Below are 23,347 nucleotides of genomic sequence, written 5' to 3' on the forward strand. Positions count from 1 at the left end.
TCTTTTCCCCACAAAGAGTCAACTCCGTTATCATTGACCACTGTTGTCTGAATTGATCTGTGGACTCGGTTCTCCTCCATTGATTGCCTTGTCAATCATAAACCAGAGTCCATCGTCTTGATTCCTGTAGCTTTATAGTAATTTTTGACATCAGGAACTATGAGCCTTCTAACTTTGTTCTTCTTTTTCAAGATTGTGATGACTCTTCTGGACCCTGCCTTTTCATAGGAGTTTTAGAATAAGCTCAACCTGTTCCACAGGTTTTTAAAGTGGTATTATGGGCTTAATTTATAGGTTCCGCCTATAATTTATTTGTTAACATCTTTGTAAAAGGCGTATTTAATTAGTGATAGGATGATAGAGAAGAAGGATTGTCCATCCGCTGGTCCACTCCCCAAAGAGTTACAATAGCCAAAGGCTGAGCCAGACCAAAGCCAGCAGTCAAGAACTTTACCTGGGTCTCCCCTGTGGGTGGCAGAGATCCACACATCTGTTCCATAACCTGCTGCCTCCCAAGTTGCATATTAGCAGGAAGCCAGAACAGAGAGCATAGCTGGGGCTTGAACCTGGACACTCGCCCGTGAGATGTGGGCATTCCATCCAGTAGCTGTGTGTGCCGTAATGCCTGCCCTCCTATGTTGAGATTATAGCGTGCACTGGGATAGGTGGTGCTTTGGTGAAGTGATTTAGCCTTGAGGTTGGAGCCCTTGCAAATAGGATTAGTATGTTTCTAAAGGCAACCCCAGAGAGCTATCTCACTAGGCTCCTTTCTGCTGTATGAGGGAGGCTACAGTGCAAAGAAGAAGCAAACTCACTGGCACCCTGATCTCTAATCACCATCCTCCGGAGCTGTGAGAAACAACTTTCTGTCTTCTAAAGCCACCTGGTCTACAGGACTCAGTTATGGAGAGCTGGGTGACTAAGACCGGAGAATTGCTATGTATTTCATCCAAATAAGATCATCTCACCTTCGCACAGCAGTGCTTTTAGCTCTTCTTTTCCCAGGACATTCCTAACTGCATCATTGCCCTGACTAGCACTCTCAACAAAACATTGTCTGGAAGTGATGAGAGCAGACATTCTTGTCTGGTTCTTACTATCAAGGGGAAGGCTTGGGTTGATTAGTCATGGAGGACGATATTAACCCTGAGTTGCACACGGGGCTATCAGCTAAGAGAAGGTCCTTTCCTATGCTGGTTTGCTGGGTGTTTTTAACGTGAAAGTAGAGAGTATCGTTTCTTAATTACCAAGGGAAAAAATAAATGTGGTGAGCACAGTGCTGAGGTATGCGCAGTAACTCCTTTCCCTACTTTCCTACACCAGTCCCAAATCGCCAAATCCTCCCATCTGCTTGATCTGACAGCTCCACCTGGAGCCCTGGAGAGCTTGTCAGGAATGAGAACAGATGTCACTTACACATTGGCCTCTTGGTGAATCCTGCCTTACCAACCTCGAGTTTTCCAGCCAAGTTTCTGAAGTTACTACTGATGATGGGTCAGTACCTGAGTAAGCCCTGGGCTGGCTAAGAGCAGGTGTCTATAGTCATCTGCCTGAGGAGATGTTGCTCCTTCAGTTTCATAATCAAGTCCGCAATCATTTTTGTTCCTAAACTGGGTCTGAATTTTCTGGTATTGCCTTAGGATAAATTCCTGGAAAGAACGCGGGCATTTTGATGTTCTTGATGCATTTGCCCATCGTGCTTCTCATGGGTTTGCTTTTATTTACTTGCTCTCCCAGGGTGTGCTGTGTGTGTTTCGCACATGCTCAGCAAGATGCTGTGCCAACAGATCTGATTGTGTGGTAGAAACCCCGTTATCATTGCTATCTTTATTTTCTTTTATTATCAACATTGTTGAATTTTTTTATGGTTATCTAAAATCTTTATCTCAGTAGTAAGTTATCTATTCATGTGGTTTGCCTATTTTTATATTTGGATTACATTTCCACCATTCTTTAAAAGATTTATTCATTCAAAAAATGAGAGATGGGAAGAGAGAAAGAGTTTCATCTGATACACTTTCCAACAGCCAGGTTTGAGACCAGGTAGAAGCCAGAGCCATGAATCCTACCTAGATCTCCCATTTAGATATCAGGGATCCAAATACTTGGCGCTTTATCTGCTGCTGTCCCAGGTTCACTAGCAGGGAGCTAGATTGAAAGGAGAGCACCTGGGCCTTGAAGCAGTATTCCAGTATGGGTTGCTGGCATTGCAAGTGGCTGCTTAACTCTGCGCTACAATACTGGCCCCACCATTTAACTGCACATTCTCTTTTGTGCTCTGATGTGAACTCTATTAAACTTTTTGCAAATGCCTTCCCCCATTGATCACCTTTTCCTTACATGATCTTTAAAAAAATTGTTTATTTGAAAAGCAGATTTTGGAAGAAAGGGAGATGGAGAGAAAGAGATCTTCCATCTGCTAGTTGACTCTCCAATGGCTGTCATGGCAGGGGCTAGTTCAGGGCAGGTAAGGAGCCAGGCACTTCATCCGGGTCTTCCACACGGATGTCAGGGGTCCAAACAGTTGAGCCTTATTCTGCTTCCTTCTCAGCAGCATTCGAAGACGCTTGGATTAGAAGTATAGCAATCAGACTCCAATGGATGCCCCTAGGGGATGTTGGCACTGCAGGCAGCTGCTGAGCCACAGCATCAGCACTTGTACAATGCCTTCTCTTAATTTGTTTCTCTTAATTCACTGTATATGATAAGTATAATTTACATGTCTGTAAATATCCCTCTACAACTTGGTTATTATTGGCAGAATAATGTTCCACTTCAATTGGAATGTATCTTTTAAATATTAAAATTTACAATATATTCAACCAATTTTCTTTTGTCGGGCATTTAAATTATTTCAAATTGTCACTATCAGTAACCACTCTGCAATAAGCAATATTTTTGGCATGTTGTGAATAGTTGTTTTCCTAGGCTATATTCCACGAAGTAGACATTCTGAACCCATAGACAAATCTGCACCACTTTCTCTATCTTTTCTCCTTTTACTACAAATACTGTGTCTTTTTCTTTGATTATTTAATTCAAATCTAAAAGAGATCGTTTTAGATTGCTCATCTATGGTGGAATTTAGTAGACCACTGATAATTTTGTTTTCCCTTGTCATCTGTTGGTCTCGATGATTATGTAGTCCTATGCTAGTTGGAACTTTTCCTATGACTTGAGTCTATGAAAAGGAACAAGAAAGTACTATACCCACATTCTGCTGAAAGCTGCCAACAGTCAAGGCAAGCACTTCCTCCAGGGCATTCTCAGCAGCAGCCAAACCCAGGCAGAGCCATTCTTACCATCACCCTACTCTGTATTTTCCAGTGACACTATATATGCTGAGGAGGGCCAAGTCTGATGTAAGCCTGCACCCTCTGGTTCCCATGGGAGAGCTGACAGCTGTCATTCCCAAGGCAAGTGAAGGGGACACCTGCAGAATCATCTCAGAGTTGGGAACAGGAGATGAATCTGTTGTCTCAACCAGAGCAGGATGCTGCTCTGATGCACAAATGTGTAGGCTAACCCTCCGACTGGAGTCTCTCTCTGAACTCTCTCAGAGAACACCACACAGGTACCCAGGAGGTCTGGAGGGACTGGTGTCTATTCAGCTGGAGATACTTGTTGGAGTAAACCCTGCCAGTGGTGCGATAGAGCCCACTGGCTCATGTACCTCGGGAAGCGCTGCCTCTCCATGCCAACTTCCCTTCACCAACACTCAGAGAAGACACAAAAAGCATTACATCCATTTCCATGATCCCACATAAAGGAGAATGGAGATCAAAGACGATCCAGAGCTGTGGGAAACAGACCAGCCCACCGACCTGCAAGCATCAATGATTGTGTTGAGATACCTGTTATCCTGGACTTCCTAGCTATATTTAATTCATTTGAATAAGAAACAAATTTCTATGTAGATCAAGCCATTGAGGATTCCTTGTCTGAAGCTTAGCCTGTAATGTCTTTATCCAGGCTCTCCACATTGGAAAAGCCAGATACATCCGGGACAGAGAGTCTCTGGGACCCACATCTCAGTTGATCTCTGAGCCTTCACTGTGATGTGGAGAGAGGAACCAGCCTTAGATGGTGGTAGAGACTGAAATTTTTTCCTAAGATTTATTTTATTTGTTTGAAAGGCAAAATTAGAGAGAGAGATGAAGACACAGAAGAAGGGAGTCCACCCCCTCAATCACTCCCCAAGTGGCCTCAGTGGCTAGGGTTGGGCCAAGTTGAAGCCAGAATCCAGGAACTTCTTCTAGGTATCCCACAAGGGCCAGAGGAACCTAAAGACTAAGGCAATACCCCACCCCCACCCCCCACCCCTGGACACACACACACACTGCTTTCCCAGACCATTGGCAGGAAGCTGGATCAGAAATGGAGCAGTTGGGACTTGAACCTGTGATCATAGAGGATGCTGGCACTGTAGATAGTGACTTAATTTGGTATACCACAATGCCAGCCCCAAGATTGAACATTTGAAATACTTTGCAGTCTTAATATCTCCAAAGGCCTGGAGAGGTAGGCAATCTGCTCAAGAAATCACCAAGGGATGAGGAGAGAATTTCATACCCTAGTTGACTGAAGCGCTAAAGACAAATAACTTCCCATTAACTTGGCTATGTTGCAATTCTTCATGAACCAACTGTCACCAGAAGGCCTCAGAAAGTCCCTGTGATTTTAGAAATCCCCCAACCCCTCTGGCTCCCTGTAGCTCATTCTTCTTCTTTTCTAAACAAATCAAGTGCAGAAATACTTCCTCCTTTCCCAGTGCTGTTTCTGTGGGTTACTAATTCTCTTTATGATATACACACCCTCTATTGGTATCCCAGGCCTTCATCCCTGCCCCCACCCCGTCTCTTTCCTGTTCTCTCACAGCCACCTGCTCTATTCTCTTCACCTCTTTATCAGTGTACCCCAGCTTATTTCCAACTCTTCCCTCTCCCTTAAGAGAGCTTTATTTGGCTGCCTCACCCAGTTGAGTGTCCAGGCCATCAGAGGTGTCACATCCATTCAGGCAGTGGTGTCAATAGGATCTTCTACCCACTCCTCCAAAATCCACTTCCACTTGACATTTTTGAGAATGGAGTCTCCTGCTAATAGAATAAGAAGACATGCCAGGAAGAGATCTGCTGATTAAGAAGGCACCTGAATCCAGTAAGGATATCCTTAGAAAAGACAAAAAAGGAGCCCAGCATAATGGCTCAGTGGCTAAATCCTAACCTTGCATGCACCAGAATCCCATATGGATGCAGTTTGTGTCCCAGCTGCTCCACCTCTCATCTCTGCTTGTAGCTTGGAAAAGCAATAGAGGATGGCCTAAAACTTTGGGTTCCTGCACCTGTGTGGAAGAGCCTGGCTTCAGATCAGACTAGCTCCAGCTGTTGCAGCCACTGACTTTCCAATAAGAATAAATTAAGAGAAAAAAACAAGAGAAAACACAGAGAAACAGAACAGAATGTGAGCGTGGAAGTATAAACGAGACATCTATAAGGCAAGTGAAGCCGATGATGGCCAGCACCCGCCTGAGACAGGATAGAGGCATGCGCAGATCCTTAGAGCTTCTGGAAGGAACAAACTCTGCAGACAGCTTGATTTTTGAGGTCTAGGCTCTTTTTTTTTTTTTAAGTTTTATGTATTTTTATTGAAAGGCAGATATACAGAGAGGAGGAGAGACAGAGAGGAAGATCTTCCATCCAGTGGTTCACTCCCCAAGTGACTACAATGGCTGGAGCTGTGCCAACCTGAAGCCAGGAGCCAAGAGCTCTTCCAGGTTTCCCATGCAGGTACAGGGTCCCAAGACTTTGGACCGTCCTTGACTGCTTTCCCAGGCCACAGGCAGGGAGCTGGATGGGAATAGTGATTAGAACTGGTGCCCATATGGGATCCCGGGCGAGCAAGGTAAGGACCTTAACCACTATGCTGTTGCACTGGGCCCTCGGTCTAGGCTCTTGAACAGTAACAAATCCATTTCTGTTGCTGGAAGCCACTCAGACAATGGTGATTTGTTGTAACAGCCCTAAAAATCTAATCAATCATTCCAGCCAAGGTGCCAGTCTGATGCTACTTTTTGCTCATGGTAAGAAGTTTACTCCTAACCTGGTCCACACTGTGCCCTCTCCTTTGCAGGCTCTTCCCAGCCACATGCCCAGAACTTTCATGCTGCCTGAGACTGGCCAAAGACTTTTCACCAGGGCTGGTCCTAGCATCGTGCCCTGTGACCCACCCAAGTCTCGCACCTCTTTCATTGAGTCTCAATGCGTACATGACCCACTCCTCACGTGCTGAATTCCTAACCCCTAGGGTGATAGTGTAAGAACTTGATTAGGTCATGAGCATGTTTATGAATAGAATCAGTGTCCTTTAAAAAGAGTCTCCAGAAACCTCCCTCCGTCCCTTCTATGTCAGGACATCCTACATGGATAGACTTCCTGTGTCCTCGCTGCTCTTTGATCTTGAATTTCCAGAAGAGTTATACATTTCTCTTGATGGTAAGACACTCGATTCACATCACTTCTTTAGAGAACCCAAACAAGTTGACACCTGTTCTTCATCAAAGCTCATCTTTGAGGACAGGCATTTGGCAGAGCAGCAGAGATGCCACGTGGGACACCCGTGTGTCATGTTGTATCGCTGTTCAGCTCAGCTCCTAATTCCAGCTTCCTGTTACCATGTTCCCTGGGAGGCAGCAGGTGATGAGCCAGGTACTTGAGTCTGTGTCAACCAGGGCTTAATTTCTGACTCTTAGCTTTGCACCACCAGCTGGTGCTGCTCATGTTGGGACATGAACCAGAAGATAGGATCTCTCTCTCCCTCCCTCTCTCTCTCTCTCTCTCTCTCACACACACACACACACACACACACACTAATTTTCTCTGCCTTTCAAATAAATATGACAAAATGTAAGCTTTTTAAAAATCTCCTCTTTGCCATGTCCTATTCCTTCTAACCTGTCATCTTATTAAAGAATCTAATTTGCATTCTCACCACTGTGCCAGTGATTGGGGGAAGACTGCTTTAGATGAGTGACAGAGGGAAGCCCTCTGGAGAGGTGATGCTGGAGTAGGGAGGTGAAAGGTCAGAACAATCTATGCATGTATATCAGAAAGATGCAGCTCAGTGGAGGGAGTAGCCTGTGCCTGGTGCAGAAGTGAGATTGCTGTGGACTGTTCAGGGGCACTACCAGAAGGCAATTACAGCTGGAGAGTGGTGAGTTCAGGAGACACAAGGAGCCTGATTAGTTCCAACTGTAAAGCGAGGCCATCATGGAGTTTGAAGCAGGGCCGTTGTCTAATACAATTTACAATTGAAAGCCACTCTGCCTTTTGGAGATTGCATCAGCCATGAGTGAAAGATAGAGATCAGGTGGAAGGTTCCCTCAGCGGTACAGATGGGACACACAGGAGACTGTCAGTGTATGAAATAATGCCACAGACTGGGTAATTTATAGACAACTAGCTTCATTTTTTTTTTTTGCAGTCCCAGAGTTCAAGGGGCCCTTCATCTGGCAGGGGCCTTCATGCCTCATCATCCCATATGGCCAAGAGTTAGTTACACTTCCACATGGAGCTGTACAAATGGCTAGGACACACGGTCTTTAGCTGAGTTATCAGGTGCCCTGATAAAATTCAAGCCTCCTACTGGTAAGTAAGGGAAGAATGGGTATTGACAACAGCTAATAACCCCTGTCACAACACTTCTCAATTTATCTGCATAGTCATCTGTGTGGACTCAGTTGTGATCCCTTCAGATTCACATGTTAAAGCCCTAAGCCCTAGAATTCCAGAATGTGACCATAGTTGGAGAGAGGTACTCTAATGCCATACAGTTAGATTGTCATAGTGATGGGGTCCTAATCCCATGTAACTGGGATCAGGGATGTGTGTGCCCAGAAGAAAGGCCATGAGGGGACACAGTGTGAACCATGTGTAAAAGGTGGCCACCAGCAAGCCAAGGGGAAAACACCTTGAGGCCTTGAGCATGGACTTGCAGCCCACAGGATCATGAGGGAATAAATCTCTCATGTTGAACCTGTCCAGTGTGTGGTATTATGCTATGGCAAACCTGGTGGACCAGGGCCATATATCACCTATCTCAATGCTAGTCATGAGCAAGCAAGCTCACTCTATTGGGCTTACTCTCATACCAGTGGGTTGGTCCAGGCTGGAGAGATCAGAGAGGGAGAGAACATCTGAGCTGTTTATCATTGATGCTTTCAAACTTTCTTGGAGATCAGCTGGATCCCTGCTTTAAGACCGTGCAAGAGAGATCCGTGTATCCTGTGAATAAAAAGTCCCCACACTCCAGCTGGTATTCGCTGCTCACAACCAGAAGAACTTGACCACAAAGAGAATCCCTGGAGAACCAATGCCTTTAGCTAAAACAACAGTGGAATCTCTTATGACCCAACTTGGATCTCTCTGAAATGTGTTCTTGCATGTGACCCAATTGTAGGCTTTGTTTAATTCTCTTTTAAGAATATTAAAGTTTCGGCCCGGCGCGGTGGCGCAAGTGATTAAGGTCCTCGCCTTGCATGCCCGGGATCCCATATGGGCGCCGGTTCTATCCCGGCAGCACCGCTTCCCTTCCAGCTCCCTGCCGGTGGCCCGGGAGAGCAGTCGAGGACAGCCCAAGGCTTTGGGACCCTACACCCGCGTGGGAGACCCGGAAGAGGCTCCTGGCTTCGGATTGGCATAGCATCGGCCGTTGCGGCCACTTGGGGAGTGAATCATCGGATGGAAGATCTTCCTCTCTGTCTCTCCTCTCTGTATATCCGCCTTTCCAATTAAAAAATAATAAAAATAAATCTTTAAAAAAAAGAATATTAAAGTTCTATCTTTTCAATTTGTGCAAGATTCTGTAGGCAATATTACCATACTGTTTGAAAGTTATGTGATCAATTTAAATTCGTGTCACTATTTTTTGGGTGTTTATTTTTTGGGATAGTTATTGTTTTAGTTTAAGAAACCATTCAACAGAGGCTGTAGAACAATTTACTGTTTAGGAGAGGGCCTAGGAAAACACAGGTGCTCACTCTCATAGAGAAGAAGGAAGGGCTATCATAGCCAGAAGTGACTGACTGTGAAAATTCAGGCGTGTTCCCGTACAATTAGCAATTACAAAACTGCCCTATTGAATAAACTAAGTCCAGCAAGAAAGACCTTTATTTTGCTCCTCTCATCACTGCCTTCCAGCCAAGTTCCATTTCATCTCCTTCCTCACCCCAAGTCTTAGGTAGCACCCACAGATATCCATGTATATCTCATTTTAGCTATTGTACGACTGTATCAGAATGAAAATTTAAGAAGAGTTTCACACCCTATTCAAAATTCCAGCTTGCTCTACCCAGCTCAGGCCTTTCCTGCAGGAAAGAGCAGGGAGGGAACAGGCTCCATTTCTTCACTTCCTCTGTCTTCTGTATTTGCTGGGTGAGGTCAGGCCTCCGCGAAGTAAAGGAAGCAAATCTCCCTGTGGTTGACATTTAGGGAAGACAGTCAGGCCCTCATGCCTTTGTGCCCTGTAAAGGCAGAACCCAAATCCTGGCTCTTCCATAGTATGCATTTGTGGGTGACTAGGGGGCCTTGAGTGAGCCTCCTTCTCTCCCGGCTACCCACCCCGCCATCACACAGTTCCTTGATGCAAATGGCACATTATCTCCAGTAGCAATATCCTTCCAATAAGCTTCCTTGAACCACTCCCCTGAGCCTAGCGTCCTGACAACCATGTCAGCTCAAACCTAGTTACCGTTCCTATGGCCAACACTGATGCAGGAAATTCAGGTACTTTTGTCATGCCATGAATGGAAAGGCAGCTTGCAGCCACAGCTTCCACTTTCTCATTCAGCCATTGTGGGCAGCTGTCCAACCAATCTCTCCCCTTTGAACTTTCCAGGTAGGAAAAACTGTCTGTTCATTCAACAGACACTTATGAAGCACCTATATTTGCCAAGCAGTGTTTACTGGTGCTTACGCCCACAATGGCCCCCCAACTTCAGGGGACATTCATCAAAGTGTTCCAAGAACTCTCACATCACCACCACCCACCTCCCATCTGCTGCACCCAACCTGGGCACTCCTATTACTACTCAGCTTCCAGTCTGGGAGTGGGGCACTAGAAGGAATCCAAAGCAACCTCCACTTCATTCAGTGACGCTCCACTCACTGCATCTCTAAGCTACCCTGAGGACATAGTTTTCCAGAGTTGAGTAATATGACTGATAGTGACTGGTCTCTTTCTTCTCTTTCACTGAGTCCAGTCTGGCTTGCCCAGTATCTCTGAAATGTTGACAGCGTTTACTGCTTTTTTGTCAGCTTTGAGACTTTAACTAAAATTCTAAGACACAAGAGTCACATTCAATATGCCATATATATGTGGCTCTGGGTTTCCTTGGCAAGCAGACACATCTATATCTTTCACCTTATCATCAATTAAGGCTATCCCTTTCTTTATATCTGGTTGGCCCTCCATGTCTGTAGTTTCTACATTCATGGATTTAACCCAGCTACAGAGTGGAAATATTTGGGGAGAAAATTGTGTCTGTATTGCTTATGTATAGGTTTTTCTCTCGTCATTATTCCCTGAGCAATACAGCATAACAATTATGTATGTAGCATTTATTGTAGGGCTATTAGGGTATGATAAGTAAATTTAGAGATGATTGAAAGTTTACTGGGTGATATGTATAGGTTACATGCAAATATTATGCCATTTTACATAAAGGACTTGAACCTTTCCAGAACTTGGTATTTTGGGGGTCTTGGACAAGTTCATCACGAGTATCTAGGGAATAACTCTACATACATCATTATAGCACGAGTCCTCACTGGTTAATTATGTATTTGTGTGGCAAGTCAAATATTAAATAAACTACCTTACATATGTTTTTAAAATACTTTTTTATATTTAGTAACTGGTATAACTTATTTCACAAACCCTAGTAATGAACAAAATGACAAAGGTTACCCTGAGACTAAGAAGAACCCCCCAGAGAGGATCCCAATAACCAATGTGAACTGTAATAATCAATGAGACTGGTTTCTCGGTGCCACCCTCACTCCAGCTCAACTGATCAAGACTTTCACTAAAGATGTGCTGGAGGCATGGGGATAGTGGAAGAGAACTCCAGGCAGCAGCAACACCACAGTGGCCATCAGAGTCCCAAATGAATGAGAGTTTCCAAAGTCAAACTTCCTGGCTTTGTTTTTTAAGTTCTCACATCACTGCTTTGGGTGACAGTGACCGATGTTAATTTTGGATTGAAAGCAGCTCGAATGTTAGCCCAAAAAAGTCCATGCTTGCTCTTCTCTTCAGGCCACTCCAAATAGGTCCGCTGGGTCATGAGGGCCCTCAGCTTATGAAACTTGCTGGGAAGGCTATTCTGTGGGATGGGTTCCAGCAAGATCAGAATTAAGTTATTGGCTCCTTCATGGAAGAGATTGTGGTGGGCAAAGTAGAGTTCGTAATGGCACCACTCACTCTGGACAAAGTGGGGAGACAAAACAAAGATGGACTTGTAACTCTTCTCAATGCAGTCTATGATGTTCTCCACAATGCTCTTGCCGGGAACAAAGTTTCTCTCATGAAGACAAAGTTGGAGACCTGCCTTTTCTAGGTTGGGTACTAACTCACTCTTCACCCAGGCAGAATCATGTTCACTGTATGAAATAAAAGCATGGAACTCGAGAGTTCTTTGGAGCTCCTCTAACGGGATGTGCCTTGCTCTGTACCTGGCCTGGGTCCATTGACACACCATCCTCAGATACCAGGGCACATCCAAGTGAATGCAGAAGAAGGTCAAGGAAACAGCCAACACTAGCAAGGTGGCCCCAATGGTTGCCATCAGAAGAGCTGGGCTGCAGGATAATTCAGACAAGTGAAAGTCCTTGAGTGGGGTTCCTTTATAATCTTCTGGGTAGGCACACTTGTATGAATCAGGCCAGCCCTCTACCACCTCACTCGACAGCTGGCCTAGGCTTTTGATGAAGTCTCTGAGCTCGCATGTACAGAGGAATGGATTGCTTCCTGCTTTGATGGATGTAATCTGCTGGCAGCTCTGGAAGAACTGAGCGGATGGGTGGGACACTGAATTATGTTCGATGATCAGCACAGAGAGACTGCTGAAGGTGCCACATCCAGGAAGATCCACCAAGGAGTTGAAAGCCACGTTGAGCTCTTGCAAAGCTTCTAGCTTCATGATGTGTGCAGGAATGCTCTTTATCTTGTTATTGTGCAGATCAAGTACCTTGACCTTGAGGGGCAAACATCTGAAAACAGAGTCAGTAAGTGCATTTGAAGACAAATTTAACACCTGTATACTCCCAACCCAAGTGCAGTTGCCCTCATGTCTGTAAGAACCCAAAGAATTTCTGCTAACATCCAGTGTCTCCAGGGATGGCATATCCTTGGTCATGAGGCCTACTTTGGAAAGATCTTTCAGTCCATTCTTTTGTAAGATGAGTGTCTGCAATCTAACTAAAGTGGAACATTTCTGGAAAATGCTATCTGTAAAAACATTCTGGGTAAAGTTCAAAAACTGAAAAGTGCTTGGTGCCTGAGGACAAAGCATGTGTACAAAGGGTGTATCCGATATGGTTAACATCCTGATATTCATCTCTGAAAATACCGTAAATAATGCTGTCTGTGAAAAAATGAAAACTTGGTTGGTAACATGTTCTATTTTCAAAGCTTTCAATGTCGTCTCAGAATAAGTAAAGTGTTCTTTGCCAATTCTTTCAACTATCGTCAAGTTATAAATATTGAGATATTCCACAGGTTTGGGCCAAAGGAATTGGAAAACTCTAACCAAGCATTTCCAGGTTGTTTCCATGTGGTTCAGGGTAAAATTCATTAAGGCTGGACCTCTGGTGAGTTGTGATAAAAACATAATCAAAATTTGACAGTTCTTATCATTCAATTTAATATTAGTGAGTTGTAAGCACTCTAAAGTATTAACTGATATTTTCATTTGGACAGAGAATGAACTATCTGGGCGAAAAACCAGATGGAGCTTTTTTGTATTCAGAATTGGAAGGCTGTCTGTCTTGTTTGCTTTCCCATAATAGCGTCTCAAATCCAGAAGGATGTGGTTTAGGTACAAGTGAGCAATTGGCAGCAGATCTAATTGTGGTAGCTTCACAGCACTGAATCCCAAGAAATGCAGTTGTGTCAAGTTGCCAAATTCTTGACAGATGGGTGGGACATCGAAGTCATTGAAAGAGAGGTCCAGATGCTTGAAATTCACAACAGGATGACACGTCAGATTGCGTAACTGATTGTGAGATAAATCCAGATATTCCAAGTCCTTGTTGAACTTGAAGACACTGAAATCCACTTGCTGGAGCCGGTTATGGGAGAGGGTCAACATCCTCAGTGCTGACAGAAAGCGGATGTCCGAGACCTGGAGTTCAGAGATGTTGTTTTGAGATACATCTAAGACTCTTGTTTTTAGTGGCAGGTCTTTGGGAACATGAGTCAGACCCTTTTTGGACATGTCTACTGCAAAGTCACTTTCATCAGAGAACTGAATTGTGCTTCCAACTATTAAGGTTATGATGTAAACAAAATGGAAGTTTCCAACAGGTTCGTTGTCTGGGGTCATGATGTAGTGGCTATCACGAAGGGCTGCTGCTGTTCCTTAGAGGATCTTCATGGGAGTCCAAATTCTGGAAATATAATGCACAGTCTTGAGAAGAATAAGAATTGTATGATTACTTTCTCAAACCTCCATTTACCACACATAAATACCAATGGTTTCTTCATTCACTATTATAGTTGTAAACTGATAGATTGTTTCTTTCCACAATGAGGAATCCTGCTGCTGCCAGGAAAGGCCATCTAGATCCTGCTCTGAAAGACTTGGGGTTGAGTGTTCTGCTTGCCAGGCTGTGAGGATCCCCTCTAGACTTGCTTTGTTTCACACATCTCTGCTCTTTCTCAGGGATGGAGCAGCCAGCCTCCTGGGGTTTGTGAAAAACATGGAAATGCAAAAGTGCTAGCTGCAGCCATTTAGGGCATGAATTAAGAGATATGTCGACCAGAAGACAAACCAAAAAGCCAGGGAAGGAAGAGGCAAAGAAAGGAGGTACATAGGAGAAAATGGGCTTTTGGAAAGTTCCAGGTATACCAGAGAATGGAGGTATCCGCTCCCATGCCCAGAGTGGGAGAACATGCTCAGAGAAAACCTGAAAAAAAAAAATCCTAACCTTTCCTCTCTGGCTGACAGTGAGGCTCCATACAAGCAGAAAGTGAACAGTCTAGACAAGCAATGAAGAAATGCTCCAACACAGGGCCAACCTGCAAAGATTGCAGATGTTGTCGTCTTTTGAATGTTGTATTTGGTTTTGCATTTGCTCCAGGTGTACATGAAACCTCATATCACTTGCTGATTACTATATAAACAGAGAACTCAGTGACCCCATATGAAAGAGCACAGTCTTTTGAATTTTAATTTATTTATTTTTTAAAGATTTATTTATTTTTATTACAAAGTCAGACATACAGAGAGGAGGAGAGACAGAGAGGAAAATCTTCCATCCATGATTCACTCCCCAAGTGACTGCAATGGCCGGTGCTGTGCTGATATGGAGCCAGTAGCCAGGAACCTCCTCCAGGTCTCCCACACGGATACAGGATCCCAAAGCATTGGGCCACCCTCGACTGCCCCCCTAGGCCACAAGCAGTGAGCTGGATGGGAAGTGGGGCTGCCGGGATCAGAACCGGTGCCCAGATGGGATCCTGGTGCATTCAAGGCGAGGACCCCAGCTGCCAGGCCACACCGCCAGGTCCAAAGAGCACAGTCTTTTAAAAAAATACTTCAGAAAGTCACCAAACTACAACCCACAATACACTCTGGGGAGGAGCAAAATCTGATGTTTACAGTTACCTCAGTATAATACTCAGAATGGATTTTTAAAAAGCTATTAAATATGCAATGAAACAATGTATTTACTGGAAGTATAAGAAATTTAATAAAGTCAGAGAACTGACACTCCCCAACATTAAAACTTAAAGCTACTGTTATTAGAGAAATGGGATTTTGGCAAAAGAATGAACAGGTCAATGAACTAGAATAGAGAGCTCAAAAACAGATTGGTGTAAATATGGTCAACCAAGTTTTGACAAAGGAACAAAGGCAATTCATACTCTTAGGTATTTACCCAAATGAACTTAGCACTTACTGCCACCTAAAAACCTGCATGTGGATATATACAGCAACTTCATTCATTACTGCCCCCAAACTAGAACCAACAGGATATCCTTGAACACATTTACACAATTAAATATGCAACAATAAAAAGAAATGAGCTTTCAAGCTATGAAGAGATATGGAAGAAATGTTGATGCGTATTTCCAAGTAAACAATCTGAAAATACAACCTTTTGTGCAAATGCAATTATAGGCCAGTCTGGAAAAGACAAAGCTTAAGAGCCAGTAAAATGATGAGTGGTTGCCAGTGGAAGGATGGGGAGAATGTTGAGTGTAAGGAGGACGGGCTATTTTTGTGGGCAATGGAAGTTCAGTATAACAATTTGATGGTGGAGATGTGCCATTACACACTTGGCCAAATGTATAGATCCTACCCCAAAACCCTAACATAAAGCATGGCCTTAGTTAATAAAAGTCTTACATCAATGTGGTTCAACAACTACAACAAAAACAACAATGCCAGATGTTATAATAGAACTACGCATGATAGAACAGCATGTATGCAAACTGTCTAGACCATTTGCTCAATTTTTCCAGAAACTTGAATGTACTCTGAAAAAAATTCCACTAATTCTTGGAAAAAAAATTATCAACATGGTCTCAGCAAAAGCACAGACATTTAACTTACTGAACCAAGACTTTAGATCAACTGTCTTAAAAGTTAACTATATGACCATGGTCTCTTTTAATTGTACTACTAAAAACATTATCAGTTCTCTTTTCAAGAGACAATTCTTCTATCCTGCCTCTCAAATGACCCTCCTGTTAGACCAGCCGAATTGGTCATTTAAATCTGTACAAGGAGGAACATTTGGCCTAGTAGGTAAGACTTAGATTAAAAACTGCCAAGTATATGTGCCATTGCCATGGTCTGAAAGAATGTGGAACCCCAGTTTGTGTGTGGAAGTCTAATCACAAATGTGATGTTATTCTAGGCAGTAGGGTCCCTGGAAGGTGACCTGGTCATAGGGTAGAAGGGAAGAATACATGGACTCTAGTCTACATGTATGTAACTCTCCTGGTTACAGTTTCCTGCTAATTCATACGCAGAGAGGTAGAAGACGATGATTCAAGTAGTTCAGTAAAACTTGGGAGACTCGGGGTGAATTACGGGTTCCTGGCTTCAGCTTAGCCCAGCCGCAGCTGTTGTGGTCATTGAGGAATGAACCAGCAGATAAAAGGTATTTCTCTCTCTCTTCTTCTTTCTCCCCACAACCAGTCCCCAGGATTCATGAAGCATTTACTTAATTTGGTCATTAAGTTAGATACATTTTCAAATAAATATTCCAAAACATAAATTGTAAAAGTCGTATTCCTAGTTGCAAAAGCAACTTTCTAAACCACCTTTTTGAAATGTTCTAAATGACTTCTGGGTCAAGAACATTGTATTATCAAATATGAACATTAAAAATTATAAGAACAAAAAAAATTGTGAGAACCAAGAAGGGTGAGGTGATATGCTCAAGCCTATTTGTTCTGCTCTAAATCCCTGAGATAAGATGACCAAAAATATTAAAATGAAACACTAAAGGTTTATATACACAAACACATGGAAGAGAGGAGTTCTTCAACAAGCTCATGGAAAATATGCATTACGAAAACACTACGCATTGATTTCAAAAAAATTGTTAAAGATTTATTTGTTTTTATTGGAAAATCAGATACACAGAGAGGAGGAGAGACAGAGGGACGATCCTCGGTCTGTTGGTCTACTCTCCAAGTGGCACAATGACCGGAGCTGAGCTGACTCGAAGCCTTGCACCCTCCATGTGGGTGCAGGGTCCCAAGGCTTTGGGCCATCCTCGACTGCTTTCCCAGGCCACAAGCAGGGAGCTGGATGGAAAGTGGGGCCACCAGGATTAGAACCAGTGCCCACATGGGATTCCAGTGCGTGCAAGGAGAGGACCCCAGCCACCAGGCTACCATACCGGGCCTGGATTTCAAAACATTTTGCACCAAAAAACTGACCTCTTTTTCCAGTTTTTCATGAACTTTTGGAAGTACCTTGTATGTAGGTGCACGTGTGCATGCACGCGCACACACACAATGCTCTTAAAAGCAAGAAGTCCTTAAGAAACTAAAACCAGCAAGAATCACTGAAGCCTAGAAGATCCGACTGTGACAGAATACAAATCATTCAGTTGGTCACTTCCTCATCCCCAGAGCTTGTGAATATGTCACGTGAGGTAGAATGGGGAATGAACTTCATGCATAGAATTAGAGTTGCTGATCCGCTGACCTTATGAATAGGAAGATTATCATGGACTACTTCAGTGTGTCCAGTGTCATCATGAAAAGAGGGAAGCAGAAGAGGAGCTCAGAGTAATGTAATACGAGAACAACTTGATCCCACCATTCCTGGCTTCATGATCAAAGATGGAGCCATGAGCCCAGGAATGTGGGCAGCCTTTTGAAGCTCAAGGTAAGTCAATGGGGCCTCCCCTGACGCCTTACTAACCCCTTGATTTTAGCCCACCCACATCTGTATTAGATTACTACCCTGCCGAACTGCAAGATTCAAAATGAATTCTGTTTAAGTGACTAAGCCATTTGTTACAGCAGCAGTAGAAAGTTAACACTGAGCGGTTTGATCGACCCTCCCAGCAAAGGAGGTTGTGAAAGCAAATCAACAAGCATTTTTATGAGGAGTCTTTAACTCAGTTGGGATTGCACAATCAAGAAGCATGACACTACAGAACACAGAGACAGAAAGGAAACGAACTGCAGATGGAAGAGAACTTTGCATCCGAGGCAACAGTCATGGAAGAGCAGCCCAGACATGCGTAACAGATCACCTCACAAAGAGGTAAGATTCCGAGAAGGCAGGAGGAGTCATGAAAATTAAGATCTTTACTTATTGAAATGGAAGACTCATTGGATGAGTAGTGTTGCAAAATGTCAGTGCTGATGAGAAGATTAAGACAGGCAACCAGGATGAAGGATTTTCTCAAACTCAGCACAAGAGACCAGAAATATGAAATATACCTAATGATACTTAACGAGCACTGAATAGCGGGATGTTGTTAGGATTCTCAAGCTAGCCTATCGATAGGCAATCCATGACAATAGAATACATCAAGATGTCATAACAAAAAAAATTGAGCATCTCCATAGTTGTTAAAAATTTATTTGGCAAAACACAGCACCTATTTTATTAAAGTACAACTGAAATTAAACTGGACATTTAAAAGATATAAGTATGTTGAAAACTTGATAAGAAAATTTCAAATATCTAACTTCAACCAATATCTCACCCTGGTGTCTTTCCATGACAGTCACCACCAAGGATGCCCAGATACTTAGCACTGTTCTTTGTAGAAGCTCTTGCCACGGTAGTTAGGACAAAAATGGAAGGAAGAAATATTGGGAAGGAGAAATAAGTTTTTCATTATTTTTATGTTGATTATTAATGTGGAAAACTTTAGAGAAGCCATTGAAAACTTATAGTACCAAGAAAAAAGTGTAAAAAGAGACCAGTACAAAACAAGCTATCCTCTTACAAAGAATTCTAATTATCAAAAAAGAAGAGATTGTCACATAAACAATAGTATGTTCATGTAACTAACGTTTTAAATGACCTTGAAAAACAATGCAAATCTATTTCCATGAAAACATGTTCACTATTCATGTGTATATGACAGAAAGCAGCTTATTTTTTAATTAATTAATTTATTTATTTTACAAAGTCAGATATACAGAGAGAAAGAGAGACAAAGAGGAAGATCTTCCGTCCGATGATTCATTGCCCAAGTGAGTGCAACAGCCAGTGCTGTGCCTACCTGGAGCCAGGGGCCAGGAGCCAGGAGCCAGGAACTTCCTCCAGGTCTCCCACATGGGTGCAGGGTCCCAAGACTTTGGACAGTCCCCAACTGCTTTCCTAGGCCACAAGCAGGGAGCTTGATGGGAAGTGGAGCTGCCAGGATTAGAACTGGTGCCCATATGGGATCTCAGCGCGTTCAAGGTGAAGACTTTAGCCACTAGGCCACCAGGCCGGGCCCAGAAAGCAGCTTATTTTAAAACTATCAAAGTAAATATGTCGTCATACATGTGGAAAATTGCCAAGATATAATCCAAATTATTAACAGCAAAACCTTTGCATGGTAATATTATCAGCCGGGGGGGGGGGGTGGTGGGAGAAGATACTGTTTTGCTCTTAGTTCTTTTATCTATGTTTTCCAAAGTGTCAACATTCAAAACTAAGTGGAACAAATATTTGCTCAGATAATTCATAAAAATATCAGGAGCTGATACTAGAAACAACGTCCAGTCATAAAAATAAACATGTGCATTTTAAAAAAATAGTACACAACATCTGGATGACACTCATTATCCTAGACTGGAATTCCGTTTACGCATAGTGTCTGAAGGTGATCTGAATAAGGAAAGAGAGGATACTCACGATCCTAACGTGGATCAGACAGCAGGTACTGTCTGAGAAACAAATGGAAGTTCTCTACTAGTTTTAGTTGGTTATACAGGAACGTGTTCTTTCGGAGGGATACGAGGTACAACATTTAAGGATAGAAAGTCAGAGAAGCTAAAACTAATTGAAGCAAAATAGTCAAACAAGATGTTTCATTTCTTAAAGGATTTTTTTAGGGTGTGTTTTTTTTTTTTTTACTTCTGTTCAAGAAATTTAAGAACATAATTTGCAGTGTTGGTAGATGGGAATTAAAACAAAAGCTCATTTACTTCCTAGGCGGGAATTAAAAATTAGCACAACCTGTCTAACGGAAAATTTGATGATTTATGTAAGTTTATTTAAAATATGCCTCCCTTTACTCTGGCATTCTACTCCTGGGAATGTCCTAAAGGAGTATCAGAGGTTTACACGCACATACACACACACACACGCACACACGCACACACGCACACACACACACACACAATCACTATGAGGAAACTCTTGACATGATGAAAAACTGAAAAACAATATCTAGTATTGACTGTGGTTAAAGAAGTTGCATTGTACCCATAACATAAAATAACATGTGATTTCAAATATTTCACCTTGAAAAAACTGCAATATAATGACAAATGAATTATTCTATAACTAATATTTTTACGCATTTAAAAAAGATTTATTATTTTACTTGAAAGTCAGAATTACAAAGAGAGGGAGGGAAAGACAGAGAGATCTTCTATTTGCTGGTTCACTCCCTAAATGGCTGCTATGCCCAGAGGTAGGCTGATCCAAAGCTGGGAGCCAGGAGCTTCTTCCAGGTCTCCCACATGGGTCCAGGGGTCCAAAGCTTTGGGCCTTTCTCTGCTGCCTTTCCAGGCCATTAGCAGGGAGCTGGATGGGAAGTGAAGCAGCTGGGACACCCATATGGAATCCTGACACAACATACAGAGGATTAGCCCCTAATTTTTCTGTCCTTTTTTAAAAAGATTTATTTTTATTTATTTATTTTTTTATTGTAAAGTCAGATTGACAGAGAGAAGCAGAGAATGAGAGAAAAATCTTCCATCTGCTGGTTTACTCCCCAAGTGGCCACAGTGGGCCAGAGCTGAGTCAGTCTGAAGCCAGGAACCACCAGGAGCTTCTTCCAGGTTTCCCTCAGAGGTGCAGGGTCCCAAGGCTTTGGGCCATCTCAACTGCTTTCCCAGGCCACAAACAGGGAACTGGAATAGAAGTGAAGCAGCCAGGATACAAACTGGTGCCCACATGGGATCCTGGCACATGCAAGGTGAGGACTTTAGCCACTAGCCTATTACACTGGGCCCTCAAAATGGTATTTTTAACACAACACAAAAATTAAGCACATTGGTGAGTTATTTGGAATGCCATTCCATCCAAAAGGACTTCCTGGGACATGGGATTAGAAGATAGGTTTAGAGGAGCAGGCATTTATCCTGGTAGCCAAGATGCCTTTGTTCCAATGTGTACCTGAACTCCATTTCCAGCTCCAGCTCAACTCCAGTTTCCTGCTAATAAAACCCGGGGGAGGCAGTGGTTGTGGCTCAAGTAGCTGAGTCCAACCACCCACGGGTAGACACAGACTGAGTTCCTGGCTCTTTTTCCTGCAGGTGCAGTCCTGGCCAGTGTGGACATTTGGCGAGTGAACCCAAGGAGAGTTTCATTCTACGTAAAGGAGGAGAAACAAGGGCAGATGAAATAAGCTTGCAAAATCATTTTGCAAAAATTTCAAAGAAACATTACCTAATTCTTATGTAATGGTTAGTATTTCCTTGCCATCCTTTAAAGAAGCGCTTTACTCACAAAGATTTTTTAAGAAAAGAAAATAAGGTCTTCAAGCACGAAAAATGGGTGCTTAACCAAAACAAGTCCCTGGTATGGAAATGCCTCAAAGACAGTCTGGCGCCATCTGCTGGCCCTTCCTGCACTTACTCCAGCATAGAAATTTCTCTTTTGCACCACATAAACAAAGCAGGAGGGTCAGCAGATTTTTCCGGGTTAGAAACGAAACCAGGAATCAAATATGTCCATACCTGTGAGCAAATAGCTCATGAAAGTTTCAGTATTAAGGAAAACGTTGTTCTAAGGCAATATTTATTCAACTCTCAAGTCCTTTTTCTGTTATCAGCATGTTTTTTTTCGAAAGATTTATTTATTTTATTGAAAAGAAAGATTTACAGAGAGAAGGCAAGACAAAGAGAAAGATCTTCCATCTGCTGGTTCACTCCCCAAATGGCTACAACAGCTGGAGCTGAGCCAATCTGGAACCAGGAGCCCTATCCAGGTCTCCCATGCAGGTACAGAGTCCAAAGGCCATCTATTACTGCTCTCCCAGGGCATAAGCAGGAAGCTGTATGGGAAGTGGAGCAGCTGGGACATGAACCAGCGCCCATATGGGATGCCACCACTTGGAGGTGGAGGATTAGGCAGTTGGGCCAATGTGCTGGCCCAACATCACCATATTTAATATCTCCAAAATAACTGCAGCTACCACCACCATCAAGTAATTGTTAAACATTCTTTTAGCTGGATGAGATACTTTGAAAACAAACTCAAGTCCACTTTTTTTTTCTTTTAGAGAGAGACAGAGAGTATGAGAGCATGAGAGCAGGATCCCATTCACTGTTTTATTCCCCAATGCTCACAACAGCTGGGATTGGGCCAGGCAGAAGCCAGGAGCTAAGAATTTTATCTAGATCTACTAAGTGGATTCCAACTCCCTGAGCCATCATCACTACATTAGGAGGAAGCTAGAGACAGGAACCAGAGCTGGGAAGCAAATGCAGAGTGCCTGATGTGGCACACAGCCATCTGAACCAGTGTGCGAGCAGGCAGACCAGAAGCCCACCTCAATACAATTGTTTTGTTGTTGGTGGTGCTGCTGATTTTGTTTCTAAATCCACTTTTCAAGGAAAGTTCAGCAGTTGATACCTACTTATCCACTGTACCCTGTTTCCCCACAATCTGATCAATATTTAGTATTATCAGATATTTTAATTTTTAATTCTAAAACACTAAACAACATTGAGATCCTGCAAGACTAATTCAAAAGCGATCTTCCCAAAGACCATTTCGAACCGTTTAGAAAGATATTGACAGGGGTTGACGTAAAAAGATGTCAGGTTAACCAAGATAGTTCTGTAACCAGAAGACCCTGTTCCCCAGGCTTGTCGCTTAACTGTGGTTCTAACGAAGCATTGCAACACGAACTATGCAATCATTCCCACACCCACTGTCTCCCTCTGCCGCATCTTTACAGGAAATAAGTGAGAACCCTGTAAGTTGGCAAATGAGAAAGAAGCATCCACGTAAGAACCACTTCTGCTTTCAAGAGTGGGAAGGTCAGCTTTCATCCTCCTCATCCTTACTCACCAAACCCATGCGGAAGTCGTCGCGGGAGCACGTGGACACAAGAAGAGACAGGTGGAGAGCAGGTGTCCTGCCTCTGGGAACCCGGCTGTGAGGATCAGGCAGAAGACAAAGGGGCTCCGCGGGGACCTCAAGCAGCACTGGGCTAAAGTCCGCGGAGGATATGCACACGCACACTTGCATCACTGAAGATATGGTCACGTGGCCTGTGTTTCATTAGAGTACTGCAGAATCCTCTTAGGGTATTGTGCAACCAAGGAGTCCATTTCTGAGGCTCCCACATGTCTGAGAGACGACCTTAAGAGGAAGACAAAAACCACAGACATCAGATCATATGAGAAGAACCATGGCAGT

General features: G+C 43.3%; 2 protein-coding genes and 1 long non-coding RNA gene across 6 annotated transcripts in view; 1 reads left to right on the forward strand and 2 right to left on the reverse strand.

Annotated features, from left to right (window-relative positions):
• TLR1 (toll like receptor 1) overlaps positions 1–23,074 on the reverse strand; it is a 35,836-nt gene extending 12,762 nt beyond the window's left edge. Inside the window, exon 1 of one of the 2 annotated variants that reach the window (XM_040966275.1) lies at positions 22,997–23,074. The gene's annotated coding sequence lies outside the window, so the exon portion shown is untranslated. Of the gene's footprint in view, positions 1–4,974; positions 5,051–22,996 lie in introns of those variants that run through there. The other variant, XM_040966274.1, reaches the window with a different exon arrangement.
• TLR6 (toll like receptor 6) lies at positions 1,452–23,103 on the reverse strand. 2 transcript variants are annotated; one of them, XR_005882245.1, is made up of 4 exons: positions 22,997–23,103; positions 10,963–13,661; positions 4,975–5,096; positions 1,452–2,566 (listed from the first exon to the last, which is right to left on the reverse strand). XR_005882245.1 is itself a non-coding variant. In XM_040966272.1 (2 exons), the coding sequence occupies exon 2, from the start codon at positions 13,595–13,597 to the stop codon at positions 11,204–11,206; it is 2,394 nt and encodes a 797-aa protein (XP_040822206.1). In that variant the 5' UTR covers positions 13,598–13,661; positions 22,997–23,103; the 3' UTR covers positions 9,683–11,203. The 2 variants fall into 2 exon arrangements, 1 of the variants encoding a protein (XP_040822206.1); XM_040966272.1 differs by lacking the exons at positions 1,452–2,566; positions 4,975–5,096 and having other exon boundaries at positions 9,683–13,661.
• LOC121146711 lies at positions 17,519–23,002 on the forward strand. 2 transcript variants are annotated; one of them, XR_005882247.1, is made up of 3 exons: positions 17,519–17,626; positions 17,764–18,010; positions 22,884–23,002. It is a non-coding gene; the product is annotated as an uncharacterized LOC121146711 (long non-coding RNA). The 2 variants fall into 2 exon arrangements; XR_005882246.1 differs by lacking the exon at positions 22,884–23,002 and adding an exon at positions 21,235–21,260.
• Positions 23,104–23,347: the final 244 nt, after the last annotated feature.

This window comes from Ochotona curzoniae, unplaced genomic scaffold, assembly GCF_017591425.1.
Source record: "Ochotona curzoniae isolate NIBS_2020 unplaced genomic scaffold, NIBS_Ocur_1.0 scaffold_4505, whole genome shotgun sequence".
Taxonomy (NCBI): Eukaryota; Metazoa; Chordata; class Mammalia; order Lagomorpha; family Ochotonidae; genus Ochotona; species Ochotona curzoniae.